The sequence below is a fragment of the Pelophylax lessonae genome (assembly GCF_965119305.1).
Source record: "Pelophylax lessonae genome assembly, chromosome: 6".
Taxonomy (NCBI): Eukaryota; Metazoa; Chordata; class Amphibia; order Anura; family Ranidae; genus Pelophylax; species Pelophylax lessonae.
Window position 1 is genome coordinate 236,713,670 of NC_138773.1, and position 18,950 is coordinate 236,732,619.

Consider the following 18,950-nt stretch of genomic DNA (forward strand, 5'->3'; position numbering starts at 1 on the left):
GTACGCATACACCTTTAAGACGGATGACGTCATTGCCGAGCGCCGCAGAGTGGCTATTTCAACCGCCGGCGTTCTCTCTCACATCGTTCGTTCAACCTGCCTGTGTGTCCACATGCTTACAAGCTTGTCTTGCTACCGGAACCTCCAGCTATTCTCTCTTACTTGGAAACAGACCGGAACCTCGCTACTGATCCCTGTATCTCGCTACTGGATCACTCCTTCATTACTGGACCCTTCTACTACTAACCTTACTAGTGATAAGTACCCCACAGGGGAATCCTCCATAACCTTACTTACACTATCTACCTCTGCACATTAAGGACTTTTACTATCTATGCATACTAAATCTATCATCTGCACTGTTACATAGATTGCTAGCTCTTGAGCCTACTACCATCTATCCTTGCACTGGGTTAGTCTATCCTGTATTTGTCATCTGCTGTCCTTACCACCTGTTACCATACTCGATTACTAACCTATCTGCATTCTACCTAATACCATCTAATACTCTCCTGAACATTTCTATCAAGTGCTTACCATCTCTGTCACTGTTCACACCTGTCCCTTCAGCACATCATCTTCATACTAACATATACATCCTATCACTCCAGGAACATCTTATTGAGTGTGTATATCTGTATGCTGAAGCTGACAGGCCCACAGTGATGAGTCTGGAGAGTTGGATCTGGTTATTCAACACATCTCTACATGACTACTGAGTGGAGATTCTGCAGCTGCAAATCCAGCCTACTACAAAAACGCAGGAGCGTTACACCCAGTGACAAATGCAGGGGAAATCCCCACTTATACAGGTGCCATTGGAACAGGTGTCACCATTGGACAACTTCCTTCTCCCTCCCATTCCTGCGACAACTCTAAAATTTTGGATTTCCAATCACTTTTTGTACCTGAGACAATGCCCACCAGGACAGCTAGAGATCCCCACCTAAAGGGGACGCAGACATGGAAATTAATATTTCCTCAAAAGTTTTGCATTTACCTTAATTTTAAAGTTACAAAAAGGAACTAATTTAAAAAAGTTACCAAGGCTGACTGGTCAGTAACTCTCGTCTGCATTAATTAATTCTTGATGTCACATTATTGAGTCATAGTAAAAAAAAAAAATTGTACACTTTATTATTAGAAAGCAGTCCTTGAATTCCTGTCAAGTGACACTCCTGAGGAGTGCCTGAGAAGAGAATCCTGGGAGAATGCTTGAGCAGCAGAAAGCTTTTCGTCAGTGTGGATTCCTCAATGTAGATCCCCTGTGATTACTATGTTCAGCAAGTTCTCTAGGCAGATCAGAGAGAAAATGGTAGTAGGAAGTGCTAATCTGTGAAATTGTGATGAATTTTTACATTGGCTAACTTTAGTGTGGGAAGAAGTAGAGGGATTTAGCTTTGTGAGTATCATGGAATTTTACACTGGCTGGCCAAGTGAGCTATTTGTACTACACACAGCCAAGTACATAATAACGACTGCATAGGCCGGCCGACTCTGAGTCAGTACATTAGTCATGTAAGTAGAGGCTGACCCCTAAAGATAACTAAAACAAAGATGGTGCCATCCTTTTAGAAGAAAGAAGATAAAAGCATTGTCTAGGAAAGGATGATGCTATCTCTAAGAAGGGTTAGATCCATGTATATCACAGTGTAGATATTTGCCAGCACACCATGGATCTTCAAGTTAAATCTAAATGTCTTTAATTGAAGTATGATCACATCACAAACAAGAAAGTGCAACTTTTCAGAGTCACGCAGGACCCCTTCATCAAGCATATACCTGTAGGTATTACAGTTAGACAATATTCAGTATGCTAGGTCTTCTTTAAGGTGTAAGTAAACCCTACATTTATTTTTCAGTATGACTGCCATAATGCCCTACTTTATAACTTTTCTAAGCAAATCGTTTTGTGTACCTATGATTTCTTACCGGGTAATCCTACCAGTAACAGCAATTCTTGTTGCAAATTGACAATGTTGAGCTATTGGCTCACAAAAAGCAGCATTGTCAGCCTGCCATGTGAGCTCCTTTGGTTGGCCAGTAAACCCTACATTTATTTTTCAGTATGACTGCCATAAGGCCCGACTTTATAACTTTTCTAAGCAAATCGTTTTGTGTACCTATGATTTCTTACCTGGTAATCCTACCAGTAACAGCAATTCCTGTTGCAAATCGACAATGTTAGGGCTCTTTCACACAGGCGTTCCTTTTTTTTTGCCCGATCAGGTCCTTTTTTTTTTTTTTGTAACGGACACAGATGACACTTGTGTCATCCGGTCCGTATGTCCGTTTTTCATCCCATTTGTTTGCGGATGAAAAACTGACATAATGCATGTCTATGTAAATACGGATGTCTGCGGATGACACCACTGACATCCGTTTTTGCTTCAGTTCCGTTTTTTGAAAGGAAGAAAAAATAGGGTTCTCCTCCGTTCAAAAAAACTGAACTGAACTGAACTGACAAAAAACGGATGTCAGAGGATGATCATCCGATGACATTCGTATTTACATAGAGATACATTATGTCCGTTTTTCATCCGCAAACGGATGGGATGAAAAACGGACATACGGAACGCCCGTGTGAAAGAGCCCTTAAGCTATTGGCTCACAAAAAGCAGCATTGTCAGCCAACCATGTGAGATCCTTTGAATGGCCATTGGACTGATTTAGGTAAACTTGATAGGCAGTGCAATAACCAAATGAGGAAGGGTGCATGGCAGACTGACAATGCTTCTGCAAATTGTGAGGCATCAGCTCTATGTAGGAAACTTTGCAGTTTTACAAATAAATTCACAAAACATTTTTCTGCTTAGAAAAAAACATACTGAAAAATAGATTTTGGGTTTACATAATGTACAGAATGCCAAGGTTGGGTCATGGAGGAAAATATATTGTATTTCCCCATTATTTGGGGGGTGGTCCATTTCAGGGAGAGCTCAAAAGGCATTGTTAGTACTCAGGGTTCTTACCCATGCAGGGTGAGTGGTTCCAAGGTATTCCAGTCAGAGAGGGGGAGGGGGACTGCTTTTTATTACTGTCTGGATTGGTAAGTACTCACTTGAGACTTGGAATTTGGAGGTTCGGAAAGACCTTTGAGTGGGAAATAACCTCCGCACCTTGATTACAGGGACTTTAGCCCTAAATGAGGCAACCCTCCTGCAGGGGGGGGGGCTTGAAAAGCTGAAGGAAAGAATCAGCACCTGTCTGATGGACTATTTTTGTTTTTCTTTTCTTTGCTGAGGATAAGCTATGTTTCTGTTTGCCTATTTTTGAAAAGAAAATTAATTTCTGTTTTCAACAGTGTGGCTGGCTGATGACCCCAGACTTCCATATATTACAACACACTTTTTCACATGCATTTTTACATGTGTCTCTATGGTGAATGGAGCCGCCATTAACATCTTAGTGCTGTAGCAGAGAACAACATCTGCAAATATAAACAACTTCAGCTCATCTGCAATGGGTCTCCAAGATGTATTTTTTATGCAGAAAAGGCCATCCTTTTAACATGGAAGAGTCTACGCTTTCCATCCTTGGCAGAATGAAAGAACTTGGTAAATACAGATCTCCTGTTATATAAACTCACCAAAGACCTTTGTGAGAAACCACTGAATTTTGAATTTATATGCCACCCCTGGATTAAATTTGATTGTACCCTCTCTAATGAGGTGTTTTTGTTAACATCTAGAGATACTGATTGATGTAGTCTTGTACAATTCTTGATTGGTACAACTTACATAGTTACATAGTTAGTCAGGTTGAAAAAAGACACAAGTCCATCTGGTTAAAAAAAAAAAAACAGTATTGAAAACCCAACCATACAAACCCGTATACACAATCCTATACCTGCAGTTGATCCAGAGGAAGGCGAAAAAAAAAACCTGATCCAATTTGCTACAGCAGGGGAAATAAATTCCTTCCTGAACCCCGAGAGGCAATCGGATATTCTCTGGATCAACTTTACCTAAAAAAAGTTAGTACCCATTTATATTATGTACACCTAGAAAAGAATCAAGGCCCTTTTTAAAGCAATCTAGTGAGCTAGCCAGAACCACCTCTGGAGGGAGTCTATTCCACATTTTCACAGCTCTTACGGTGAAGAAACCTTTCCGTATTTGGAGACGCAATCTGTTTTCCTCTAGACGCAAAGAGTGCCCCCTTTGTCCTCTGTGTTGACCTTAAAGTGAACAACTCAACACCAAGTTCACTATATGGACCCCTTATGTATTTATACATGTTGATCATATCCCCCCTTAATCTCCTCTTCTCAAGAGAAAATAAATTCAGTTTCTCTAATCTTTTCTCATAGTTGAGCTCCTCCATGCCTATTATCAGTTTGGTTGCCCTTCTCTGCACTTTCTTCAGTTCCCTGATATCCTTTTTAAGAACTGGTGCCCAAAACTGAACTGCGTATTCTAGATGAGGTCTTACTAATGATCTGTACAGGGGCAAAATGATATCTCTCTCTCTGGAGTCCATTCCTCGTTTAATACAGTTATATTGTTATTGAAGAAGAGTTAATAGGGCCACAGTTGTACCAATGAATGGGGATAGTTTAGCTTTGCAAGTTGCTTTTGACTTGTATTTGTACAGTATTACATGCAAAATCAATAAAAAAAAAAAAAAAACAAACAAAAAAAAAAAAAACGGAAATGGGCCGCAAGCTGTTTCACAAGGTCCATTGCCCATTTGTGTTTTCAATTTCATCCTAATCAATGTTTTTAATGTAGTTATTCTGGGTGGATTACAGGGACAACAGACAGGGCACCACAGTCAAAATATCCCATTGTCTGGCTTTTAAAGGAAAATGTTCTAACATCTTAGGAGAAATTGAACAGGTCAGGTATTTAATTCATAACATAAAGGTACATGGGGGAGCATAATGCTCACATAGAAGCAATGAGCCTGCGTTCCATAGAACAGTGTTTCTCAACCTTTTTTTAGTCAAGGCACCCTTTAAAATTATGGACGATCTCGAGGTACCCTCCAAAATTATGGACAGTCTTGAGGCACCCCATTATAAAATGTAAGAACTATTCTGCTAGTTTTACATATTACAGCAACATCAGTACATATAGGACACCTAATGTTAAAGGTGATGTATTCTTCCAAAGCAAATACACTTTTGCAAACTGGTACTGACTAATATTCCAATTTTTTCTTCATCGCTTAGCTTTTGATACCCCAAAGCTGATGGAGAGGCAAGGGAGGGCAAAACAAGGATGATATGCAGGCAACTGACATCCTTATTAACTGATGATGTCATTGGTTGTTAGGAAGTTGGCAGCTAGAAGGTTGTAATGGTGTACAATAAAATCCAATGGCTTTGTGTAACTAAAAGGCAGGTTTCATCCACCCACTGGCTTGTATATAATTTTGAGGCAATTTTTAGGCATTTTTCCCTGAAGAAACCTCAAGCCACCCTGGTTGAAAAAGGCCACCATAAAGGACCCAGACATCAGTAGCAAGATTCAGAGCATTTATTCCCAATGGTTGGTAAAAATAGATAACAGAAGCCCCAGTCATTGAAATACCCCCAAAAAAAAGAAAAAGCAATGAACTTTAGACAGTAACAAGTTCATGTAATAAAAAGCTAAGCTCGCACATTGACTATCACAGGAGTCGGCATAGACTTAAGAATAATTCGACCAGCAACTGCCTCATATCCATGTTCAATAAATAAAGGCTTGCAGGTTTTACAGATCTATTCAATTGAGATAAACTTAGTGCTCACTCTACTGTTCTCCATGTAGAGACAAAATCGTTAATCCATAAAACGTAGTAATAATATAAGCAGGAACCAACCTTCAAATCCATCAGTATCCAGGTCTCCGAGATTAGTAATAGCTTCTCCAAACCTTGCTGCATATAAGTCACTTCCTGAAAGTTCATATTCCAGTTCAGTCATTCTCCCCTTCAAAACAAACAGAAGGAGTGTTTCATTCTATGTTCATTACACACTTTAAATATCACAGAGCATGAAAAACTGCAGGGCAATCACCCGCATAATCGCATGGAGAAAGTTCAAAGCCCTGAGTAACCGACGACTTGAGCAACTTTTAGCTTACACAGGATGGTCCTCCTACTCAACGGAACAAACCGGTGGGTGAGGGAATGAAAGAGGAGTTTTACTGCTGGGGAATGGAGATTAAAGTATACCCATTGATTTTAGGAACGGAACAGGATCACTTTAACCACTTGACCTCCGGAAGATTTACCCACCTTTATGACCAGGCCATTTTTTTTCGATAAGGCACTGCGTTACTTTAACTGAAAATTGTGCAGTCATGCAATGTTGTACCCAAATAAAATGAATGTCTGTATGTCCCTGTTCCACCAAATAAAGCTTTCTTTTAGTGGTATTTAATCTCTGCCTTTTTTTTTTTTGCGCTATAAACAAAACAAGGCTGACAATTTTGAAAAAAAAAAAAAAAAACAATTTGTTTTACTTTCTGCCATAAAACATATCCAATAAAAAATTGAAAATGAATGGAATTTCTCCATGACGTTAGGCCAATATACACTATATTACCAAAAGTATTGGGACACCTGCCTTTACATGCACATGAACTTTAATGTCATCCCAGTCTTAGTCCATAGGGTTCAATATTGAGTTGGCCCACCCTTTGCTGCTAGAACAGCTTCAACTCTTCTGGGACGGCTGTCCACAAGGTTTAGGAGTGTGTCTATGGGAAGGTTTCACCATTCTTCCAGAAGCGCATTTGTGAGGTTCAGGCACTGATGTGGACAAGAAGGTCTGGCTCGCAGTCTCCGCTCTAATTCATCCCAAAGGTGTTTTATCAGGTTGAAGTCAGGACTCTGTGCAGGTCAGTCAAGTTCCTACACCCCAAACTTGCTCATCCATGTATTTCCACCTTGTTTTTGCACTGGTGCACAGTTATGCTGGAACAGGAAGGGGCCATCCCCAAACTGTTCCCACACAGTTGAGAGCATGAAACTGTCCAAAATGTCCTGGTATGCTGACACCCTAAGAGCTTTCTTCACTTGAACTAAGTTGCCAAGTCCAACCCCTGAAAAATAAACCCACGCCATATTCCCCCGCCACCAAATGATTTGGATCAGTACACAAAGCAAGGTCCATAAAGATGTGGATGAGCAAGTTTGTGTTGGAGGAACTTGACTGGCCTGCACAGAGTCCTGATTTCAACCTGATAGAACACATTTGGGATGAATTAGAGCGGAGACTGCGAGCCAGGGCTTCTCATCCAATATCAGTGCCTGACCTCACAAATGTGCTTCTGGAAGAATGGTCAAACATTCCCATAGACACACTCTTAAACTTTGTGGACAGCCTTCCCAGAAGAGTTGAAGCTGTTATAGCTGCGAAGGGTCGGCAAACTCAATATTGAACCCTACGGACTAAGACTGGGATGCCATTTAAGTTTATGTGTGTGTAAAGGCAGGTGTCCCAATACTTTTGGTAATATAGTGTATATCTTACTACATAATTTTAAATTAAAAGCGATGGCTTGAGTAAATTTTTGCATTGCTGCCTGTATCCTTGTTGTGGAGATCGCCACCACTTTCTGTCCAGGTCAGAAAGAACATAGTGAGAGGATACCACTCTCATGCTAACAGCCATAAAAGCACTGTTTAGTACAGAGACAAAGAGTTGGGTGCTTGATCAGGTTTTATCACTGTCACGGATGACAGATAGTACTGGAAACTAATGGCACTTTTCCACTGCAAGTACCGGCTCGGCTCCACTCGGCCCTGCTTGGCTCTGTTTGGTTTTCCACTACGTGGTACCGCATGGTACGGTGTTGGAATGGTTCAGGAAGGTTTGGTATGGTTTGCTTTTCCACTAAACTAAAGTGGGTTGGATAACAACGATCCTCTGACCAATCAGTGGCTAGTAGTGACAAACAGTCAAGGCTGCATGCAAAGGATTGTGGGATATGGTACCGGTACGGCCCTCTTGGAACCACAACTAAGGTGGTACTGTTTAAGTGAGCTGTACCGTTAGGTTCCATGTAGTGGAAAAGTGCCGCCGTACCGTACCGTACTGAACCGTTCCAACACCGTACCATGCGGTACCATGCAGTGGAAAACCAAACAGAGCCAAGCAGGGCCAAAAGCGAGCCGAACCGTTCGGTTCCATGCAGTGGAAAAGTGCCTTAAGAGATCTCTCTTTAACAGGTACATGGATAATAATAAAAACCTGATAAAGGATCTACCCGTAAATCATTATAACTACAAAAAAGTCTTCACTGGAGTTGGTCTTTAAAGTGAACATAAGTTCACATCGTGGTGGGTGGGCTCTTGCCGTATTGTGCAAATATGTTCAACATACAGTACTTGCACATTACGGCACATTTAACTATCAAAGCTTCATACAATGTCCACAATCTCCCTTGTTGCTCTGTCGACACTGCTGGCATCTTCTTCAAGTCTTCTTCTGGGCTTGGTGTCATCTTGATTGAACGGCCTGAGATGACGTAATTCCAGCACATGTACACAGATTCGTCCCACCACCCAAACAATGCAGAGATTGTACACAAAGCTGCACATTTGTGGCTTGGTGTACAATTAAAAGCAGGTGTGTCAAACTTGATTTCATTGCAGGCCGGATATCAGCATTATGGTTGCCATCAGAGGGCTAGTTGTATCTGTAGGTTTAGATGTCCAGAGCACCCCACCCTCTCTTACTTTAGATGTCAACAGCCCCCCACTATCAGAAGTCAAGGGTCCTCCACCCTCTTGGGCACCCTCTTTACACCTTGTGCTGCTGAAGAAGTTTGGGGTGGAACTGGGAAGCAGTGCAGGACCTGGAGGAGGACCAGAGAAGGGCTGAAGTTAGCAGCTGGAGTCTGCTAATTGCTGAGACCAGGGAAGGCAGAGACGAAGGGGTGCTGCAGCTGCACAGAGACGCACAGGATCTGTAGGAGGAGTTATATCCTCCTCTCTGCTGCTGACTGCTGAGATGGAGGGGACAGAGATGATCATCTCTGGGGCTGCACAGAGAAGAGCAGGATCTGGCAGAGGAGTTATGTCCTCCTCTCTGCTGCTGCAGGAGAGATGTGAGAGCTAAATGAAATGGCCTGGAGGGCCTGATTTCTGTTGACACGTGATTTAAAGCAAATTGCTAGCCAGCAAGGCAGAAGATTTTATGGCAAAGGAGACATACAGAATCTATTCTGCAATAAAAGCCTACCTGATTCTTTTTTAATATAAGACTTTAGTTAAGCTTTAACAAACAATGGGGTGACCTCGTTATTATACATTCAGATGACTAAAAAAATGACAACTGACATCCAAAGGATTAAGCAAAATAAATACAAGACTACAACATTTTTTTTTAATACATACTGTATATTTAGCAGGGCTTATAATGTTTTTTTTATTTGAAGTCATTAAGAACAAAGCAGAAAGTGAATAAAAATTTGAAGCAGGATTTAAAGGACGTGATAACAAACTGAACAAGCTACAAAAAAAAACCCCAGATGCTTACTGGAGATATTTGAAAAGGTGTTAACAGAATTCAGGGAAACAAACACTTAATGTCACGCTTGAAGGGTGCGCTGTATAAAATATTACATTATCTTCTTTATGCCTTCCTTATCAAGGCATTTGCTTGAAAGTAACCATGCGTACATAAATTAAAGTGGTATTAAACCCAAAACCAAGAATCTAAAATATTTCAGCTTACTAATCATTAGATGAGATCGCTGCATATGTTTTATTTTCTTAAAGTGATTGTAAAGTCTTTTTTTTTTTTGGTTAAAAATAACAAACATGTTAGCCCCGGTTCACACTTATGCGAGTGCGGGGTTCGCATGTAATGTCGGAGCGCACTGCTCCTTCATTACATGCGATCGGCTGTGTGGTGCGAGTTTAGCCATACACTTTGTATGGCTAAATTCGCACCGCACCCGCAGCAAACACGCACAGGACCCTTTTTTGCAGCCGCATCAGGATCGGATCGCACAGCGGTTCACACTTGTGCGATCAGATCCTGTGCGAACTGCAAGATCGCACTGCGATATGAGATCAAACTGGGGGTGTCGTTAAGATTACATTGACACCCCCAGCGTATCGCATATGGCAGTGTTAACTGCCGGGGGTGCGTGTGCGATGCGGGAACAGGCTGCGGATTCGCAGCCTTCCCGCATCGCATAAGTGTGAACCGGACCTTATACTTACCTCCTCTATGCGGTGGTTTTGCACAGAGCAGCCCAGATCCTTCTCTTCTCGGGTCCCTCTTCGTTGCTCCTAGCCCCTCCCTTCTGTTGATTGCCCCCACAGCAAGTAGCTTGCTATGGGGCTCCCGAGCCAATGCTCCCTGTGTCCATCGAGACACAGAGCCATAGCCCGGCCCGACCCCCTCTCTCTCCCCACTGGCTCACTGAATTTGACTGACAGCAGGGAGCCAATCGCGCCACGCTTCTGTCTCATAAGGAAGGAGAGTCTGGAGCAACTGAGACACTACTGCAACATCGCTGGATCGAGATAAGCTCAGGTAAGTATTGAGGGGGCAGAGGGGGGATGGTTAAAGGTTTTTTATCCTAATGAATAGAATGCACAAAAATACCTGAAGGGACAAGCACAACATTTTTTTCTCAAATGATAACAGAAAAAACTATTTTCGTGTAATTAGTATGGTATTTGTACGAAAAAAAAAAATAAACTTTTGACCAAAATCACGCATGCTCAAAAACAAAAGAATACGTTACGATACAATATGATACATTATATCACTCCCGGAGTTGTTTTCTGTCGTACAAGGATTTTGGTAATTAAACTCCAGCTAATACAGTACTTTATAAGCCGTTACAGCAACCGTTTTTTTTTCCTTTGGGATAAAGGTTTTACATAAAGGAAAAACAAGCTGGTCATGTAAGCACCCCTGCTAGTGTTACATGATTTGCCTCATCCCTGGAATTGATACATTCTGTTGGAGAGCTTGTTCTTTTGAAAAACGACAGACTTACTGGTTGGACCACAAGATTAAAATAGAATAAAGAAAGTCTAACATAATAAAAATGAATTCAGCCATCACATCTAAGACACGGTAAGTTGCAATACAGTGAATGTTTGCTTTTGGGTATAATGGGTATAATACCACTTTAGGCTTTTGATGTCAGTTATTCAAAAAGTTACATCTGGCACAGTCAAATATTCTTCCCAGAACAAATCTCAAAAGTACTTACAGTACAATTTCGAACAAAGTTTTGGTGCCAAAGTAGTAAACTCAAAAGTTCAGTTCACTGTTAATTTACCACAAACTTTCATCAACCTTAAGCCACACAGAGGAAGTGGCATCATTTTTTTTCTTATGTTGGTACAGTATTTGGTTAAAGAAAAAAAAAGTATAAAGTATGAACTCAAAGTCGGAAGCAATTGTCATACATCTATCATTCGTGTCATTCAAGCCAAATCCAGACTTTCCAGTAGCTTGACACTGAAAATTATTTTGTTCTAGTCATGGAACCATTATTTTTTTTACCCAGAATCTTTTAAAATGAACCTCATCTTGCCTTTAAAAAAGACAACAGGTAACAACAGTGTTGAACTGAAGACACCACATTCATGTCTTGGAACCCTTTGAATCCTAGTCTCACCCTATGTACAAGGCTTTATTTTCCTTCAGTGCTGTCGTCATCGCGCATATAGAGATTTTCTGTACATATTACACTAGGTGAAGCATTTTATTTTACATATCGACCTCCTGGTTTGGGGATTTGTTTGGGAGACCGCCATGTTGGAGGATCTTCCTGGAGGTTTTATGGGGATTGCTTGCTTGATATTGAGTGTTTTTGTACCACTCTTATTATAGGTGGTCAATCATTTCTGGTAAGCGGGGAACTGTGTCACCTTGTATTACACGCATAAGGTGTCATAATTATGATTTGGTTAGGCCTATACCATTGACTTCATTTTTTATATATTTCTGTGATATACACTGATGGTTTTCATCATTTGTAATATTTGTCGTTTTTGTACATTTTCAGCGCTGCCATGATTTTTTGTTTTAACCACTTAAGCCCCAGCCCTATTTCGGACACTTTTTGTTTACAAGTTAAAACCAGTATTTTTTGATAGAAAACTACTTAGAACCCCCAAACATGATATATATTTTTTAGCAAAGACTTAAATGCAAATTTCACTGTATTTAAAAAATTTTTTTTGTATATTGAGAAAGATGATGTCACGCCGAGTAAATAGATACCCAACATGTTACGGTTTAAAATTCTGCCCCCCCGTGGGATGGCGACAAACTACGGTCAATAGAGATCTCAATAGACGACGCTTTAAATTTTTTTAACAGTTACCAGTTTAGAGTTAGAGTGTAGCTCTTTTTTTTTAATTATTGCTCACGCTCTGGCGATTGCGGCGATACCTCACATGTGTGGTTTGAACAGCGATTTCATTCGCGGCTCGACTTTTGTATATGTTTTTTTTTGTGCGCGAACTAACGGTGACGGGGGGCGGCTAAAAATTTTTTTTTAACTTTATTACAGTTTAAAAAAAAAAAAAAAATCTGATCACTTTTATTTGCTGTCACAAGCAATGTAAACATCCCTTGTGACACCAATATGCAGTGACAGGTACTCTTTATGGAGGGATCGAGGGTCTAAAAGACCCTAGACCCCTCCACTACACTTCCATGTATGAAAAACGCAGAAAACGGCATTTTTGCATACAGCCGTTTTTAAATTTGCCGCCGTTTGCAGCACAGTAACCCGGACGTGACATCATGGACGCCGCCTCCGGGTTACGTCATCGGAGACCCGATCAAAGCCGTTTCCAGCTTTGATCGGGACTCCATCCAGCTGGCGGACGTGTCGGGAGCCCCAAGCAAAGTCACGGAAGGAGGCGGGAGGGGGGGACGTCCCCTCCCGCTCACCCGGGTAACGATCGAGCGGCTATCTCCCTAATGGGGGCACAGAAAGCAAAATAAACTGACATTTGTTCTAATCCATCTCCACTTTTTTCAAAATTTAAGAAAAAGTTTTGCCTTTAGTTATACTTTAACTCTCTAAAACAGCCTTTCTCAACTTTTTCAACACAGAGGAACCCGTGAAATAAATTTCTTGTCTCAGGGAACCTCTTCCAAAAATACTATATTTACAAGTCATGATACATTTGTGTGGTGATCACTGGGAAGAATGCTCCTCACACTTGTGGTTATTGGGAAGAATTACCCCCTTTATAGATAGCTAAAAAGATCAATGGTGTCTGTGGGAACTTATCTGGGAGGTATAAATTGCTCAAAGAACCCCAAGTTACCTCTGGAAGAACCCTAGCAGTGGCGAATGGTGCATTAGGGGTGCAGGGGCACCGCCCCCTCTATCCATGCGTCCGGCCCCCTAATCTAGATGCGGGGCACCGGACGCATGGAGTTCAATGGGGCTTTTTTTTTATTAGCATGTGATTAGAGCCAGAGGCTCTAATAGGCTAAAAAAAATGGTGGGCTCGGGGCGCAGATCACTGCGCCCCGAGCCCACCCAGTTGTGTGACAATAGCGAATGAATATGAATGAATATTCGCTATTGTCACACGGATCCTCCTCCTGGCCAATCAGGAAGACCGGTTTCCCAATTGGCCGAAAGGAGAAGCCATGCCATTGGCCATGGAGGAGGAGGGAGGAGACGCAGAAGAAAGGGGGTGCTGCTGCTGCCTGCCCACCCTCCCTCCACATATCCAGGCAGGGTGAGTGAGCTGGTGGGGGGGGGGTAGGTATGGTGTGCAGCCTGGTGTGGTCTGGGGGGGTAGTATGGTGCGGTCCGTCTGACACCCCCCCCCCCCCCCGTTCCATGGAGCACCAGCCGCCACTGAACCCTAGGGTTCCATGGAATAATGGTTGAGCATTCCTGCTCTACAATGTGCACTGAGCTGTGCATACACTGTTCAGTTTACATTTCTGGCAGAGTACTAGTGTGCCGGAGTGACTAACTTCTGCACATACACTGGAGCTACAGCAACCCACGCAAGACAATCAAGACAGCTGAAATGCTAAGAAGATGCTGACAACCTTGCAGACTACGGACCTTTACAGAAGAGGTAAGTATCTGTGGCTTTAGATCTTTTTTAACTGCAGCCCAGTCCCGCTAAAGTAATTCAGACTATGTGATAATTAGTATTTTTAGTTTACATTCATTAGGCACAATTCGCAATGCTAAAAATACCAAGATAAAGATTCATACTTTCATAATTTTCGTACATTAAGTCAATGAAATTTTAGAATTACAGTCACATAGCTAAAAAATATTCTTATCTTTGTGTTAAAATAAACAAATAAAACCCGCGCCCTTATAGCAGCGAACTCATACAGCTGGATGTATATAAAAATTGATGAAAAAGGAGTCGCGCTTAGTAGAACAGTCAATAAATCCCATAGAAGAAGAGCAGCAATGACTGGGAATCACATCACAGCCACATTCAGCCTTGATGGGTATACAGTTCATGAGAATGCAAGGTAAATTTCACCCAGGTGTATATTGCAGACAGACACTTGTGAAACCCTTCACCACATATAGCTTCTTACCAGAGAGAGACGGGGCATACACGGTAAGTAGTTAGAGGACTACTTCGCCTGTATCCAGCAAGTCAGCCCTGGTACGAATCCAATCATCCGGTGTTCACCTAAGCGCGACTCCTTTTTCATCTATCTTTGAGTTAAAGCTTTGCAAATGGAGCTCATTGACTGGTAAATTTAAACCTTCTTAGTTTAGCTATCAGAATTTCAGATGAGATCTAACAAGCCAGATCATTATATCAGCAGGCATGATGTGTTACAGGCCACTAAACCGGAGATGCGGTTTATATTTCTACCAGCATGTCCATTTAGTACAAACAGCTCCGCTATCTGATACCGGTGCAATGTTTATCTTATCTCCAGTTTGTGAATGTGTATGACCTATAAATTGCATCCTGATCTCCAGGAAAAAGAACATTAACACGAACCTATCTGATAAGAAAAATTTCCATTCAGATATATTACTGTTTAATTTACAGCTGAGCACAACCAGGGCTAGATTAAGGAATCATGCAACCGTAAGACAAGGCAACACCAGCACTGCTCCATACGTTTATTGACTCTGCCTGTTTTATCACCAGATGTACTGCGTACCGTAATTATCACAGACAACATTAAAGTGTATTGATCTATCCCTAGATAAATCCCAAAATCCTCTACATCGCTATCACCTATAGTAAGTGTGCAACTAAGTGTCCTCAGTTGGCGGAGAAGGCCCAAGCTTTGAAAGGTGAGGTTCTGGGTGTTTGGGGGTGGGAGGGGGGAGGGTGTTGTTGAAGATAGGGGGTATTTATACATAGAGGAAGATTACAGATGGTGGTGAAATTAGAAGTTGTAAAGGCAGAAGTATTTTTTTTATCTTAATGCATTCTATGAATTAAGATAAAGAAAACCTTCTGTGTACAGCAGCCCCCCTCAGCCCCCCAATACCTACCTGAGCCCAATCTCGATCCAGCGATGTTGCACGAGAGCCTCGGCTGTCCACAACTCTCCCTTTTGATTGGCTGAGACACAGCAGCAGGCACCATTGGCTCCCGCTGCTGTCAATTAAAGTCAGTGAGTCAATGAGAAGGGAGGGGGGCAGGGCTGAGCCATGGTTCCTGGTCTAAATGGAAACACAGAGCAGCGGCTTGGCTCGGGTGCCCCCATAGCAAGCTGCTTGCTGTGGGGGCACTCGGCAGGAGAGAGGGGCCAGGAACACAGAAGAGGGACCCAAAATGAGGAGGATCTTGGCTGCTCTGTGCAAAACCACTACACAGAGTAGGTAAGTATAACATGTTTCTTATTTTTAAACAAAAACAACTGAAGCTTTAATATCACTTTAAAGTGATTGTAAACCCTTACATATACCCACTGAAGTGACTAGCAATTGTTGATACCCAGAGATGAAACAAATCCTCCTACATAAGTTGTACCTGTTTATCTGCAGTTCTCTCCTCTACAACTAAAGCACAGAATTTACGCAACATTTCTGAGCTTCAGAAGGCAGGGGGCAGGGATCTCATGTCACATATGTAAGAAAGATATATTGCGGACTGAAAATGAAATGCCATATCATATCCTGTTCTCACTGACATCATCCTGAACTGAATGAGAGAAAGAGCACAGGTAAAATGGGTGGGACTTTACATATGCTTTTGGGAACACATCACATAATGCATATAGATTAAAAAGATTCTTTATTAAGTTTATGCAGATAAAAGTTGCCTAATAGCATGCAACAATGCGGATGATACCACACAGTATAGAGTAGATTTTAGGAGAGCACAGATGTATGTATTCAATGGGAGCTTGGTCTGGTTGACCAGACCAAGCCAGGGTTGCCAACTTCCCGCAGAATTCTTTACATGGGAAATTTACTGACAGAAAACATTTTTTTACTGACAACCTGAAAAATGAAAGAACTCCTTTTAAAAACAAAGACAATCAATACTTAAACAGTATATACATGATATGGAAACACTGAGAATACACATAACAAGTAATTTGCATGGTTTACACTTACATAAGCCAACATAACAAGATTAATTATCAGCCCCTGAGTCACTGATTTTTACAAACCGTCAGTAAATGTACTGACTGTTGGCAACCCTGTACCAAGCTCTCATTGAATACATACATCTGTGCTCTCATGACATGTAATCTATACTGTGTGGTATTAATCACATTGTTGCATGTTGTTAGGCTGCATTTATCTGTATAAACTTAATAAAGAATCTTTTTAATCCATATGCATTGTGTGATGTCTTCTCAAAGGCATATGTAAAGTCCCAAGAGTGTACAAGTACACAGTACATACGGCGCTCCTAGGAGAAGTGCATAGTCCCTTGGTCCGTTGGAACTTTCATCTGTATCTGTAGACCATCAACAGGGTAGAGGTATGGATGATGCAACTGGATGGATGGATGGATGAATAGGAGGAGGGCCTGAGACTGGAACCTCTGCAGCTCCCGCAGAAGATCGGGGTAGGAACACCTCAATGTGGAAGAAAACGAATAGCAGGGCGCTGAGGTCAGTATAAGATTAAAAACACTTTAATAAAATAAGCAGCACACTTACATAGAAGTTAGCATGGAACAGCATGGATAGGGAACATCTGGGACCAAGCAGTTGTAATCAATGTGAGACTGTAGACATCACTGAGCAAAACGGAGACTGAGGATGACAGCCAGTCAGCCAGCTCCAAGTATGGGTATTGGCAGCGGCGTTCTAGGCTGCACACGAGGATGACAGCTGTCAAAATGCCTGGTGGATGTCAGGAGAGGGGATGTGCATGACGCGTTTCCATGCATTTGAAGAAGAGGGTAAGTTCCTAGAAACGCATCATGCACACCCCCTCTCTCAACATCCACCAGGCATTTTAACAGCTGTCATCCTCGTGTGCAGCCTAGAACACTACTGCCAATACCCATATTTGGAGCTGGCTGACTGCCTGTCATCCACAGTCGCTGTTTTGCTCAGTGATGTCAACAGCCACACACTGATTATAGCTGCTTGGTTCCAGGGGTTCCTTATCCATGTTGTTTCATGCTAACTTCTATGTAAGTGTGCTGCATATTTTAATAAAATGTTTTTAATTTGATACTGATGTCAGCGCCCTGCTATTTGTTTTTTTCCATATGTAAAGTCCCACCCATTTTACCTGTGCTCTTTCTCTCTTTCATCTGATTTCACATACTGCATGGAATAGAGCTGGAACCTGAGTGGAGGGAATAGAGACATCCCCCTCATCCACAGTCTCATAGGGAAACATACACCACTGACACTGTCAATCACCTGCTGTGTGCTGAGATGTGTGTGTGTGTGGGGGGGGGGGGGTGTCTCCTGGGATTGTCTGGTGTCCACATTGGCTGTCAGAAGTGACTCATGCAGATGGGAAGAGAGAAAAAACAGAAATCACATTAGGTGCTTTGGATAGAGGCAACCACATATTATAGAACATATTACTTAACCCTTTGATCACCCCTAGGTTAACCCCTTCCCTGCCAGTGTCATTATTACAGTAACAATGCATATTTTTAGCACTGATTACTGTAGTAATGTCACTGGTCCCCCCAAAAGTGTCAAAAAGATCAGTTAGGGGTCCGATCTGTCCGTTGCAATGTCGCAGTCCCAATAAAAATCGCAGATCGCCGCCATTACTAGTGAAAGTAAATAAATAAGTAGAAATGACATATGTCTTTCCCCTAGTTTGTAGATGCAATAATTTTTGCGCAAACCAATCAATATACGTTTATTGCGATTTGTTTGCCAAAAATATGTAGCAGAATACATGTTGGCCAAAAAGGATGAAAAAAATAGATTTTTCTTTTTTTTTTTTTTTGGGGGGGGGGGGGGATGTTATATAGCAGAATGTGAAAAATATTGGGTTTTTTTTTTTTCAGAATTGTCACTCTTTTTTGTTTATAGCGCAAAACATAAAAATCGCAGAGGTGATCAAATACCACCAATGGAAAGCTCTATTTGTGGGGAATAAAGGACATTGATTTCATTTAGGTACAGCACAATCACGCAATTGTCTGTTAAAGTAACGCAGTGCCGAATCGCAAAAAACGGCCTGGTCATTAAGGGGGCAAATCCCACCGGTCCAGAAGTGGTTAATTAGGGTATTTTGCCTGCCATTCTGCTTTAACACGACACTTATGCTTTTTAGCAAACTCATTTAAATGACTTAGACTTCATCAGTTTTTAAAGTGACAAAGCATTCTTGTTAGAAAAAAAAAAAGTCTAAATATGAAACTATTACCTCTGCTCTTCTAAATTCATGGGCAAAAACAAAAGCATTTGTTTTGTGTGCAGGTGCAGAGTGCTAAGGCTGAATGGAAAATCAGTCTCACATATCACACCCTTGTATTCACACTGCATAAATATTCAAGTCCGGAAAAAACAGTAAAAGCCACAAAGCCCAGCCTTCAGTAAACCACTTTTTAAAAGCAGATCTTCTTCG

General features: G+C 41.7%; 1 protein-coding gene across 1 annotated transcript in view; it reads right to left on the minus strand.

Moving 5' to 3' along the window:
• Window positions 1–18,950, minus strand: part of ITGA4 (integrin subunit alpha 4) — a 222,208-nt gene that overhangs the window by 85,845 nt on the left and 117,413 nt on the right. Inside the window, exon 10 of the mRNA XM_082260232.1 lies at window positions 5,809–5,917. Coding sequence (XP_082116358.1) covers window positions 5,809–5,917 — 109 coding nt within the window. The remainder of the gene's footprint in view (window positions 1–5,808; window positions 5,918–18,950) is intronic.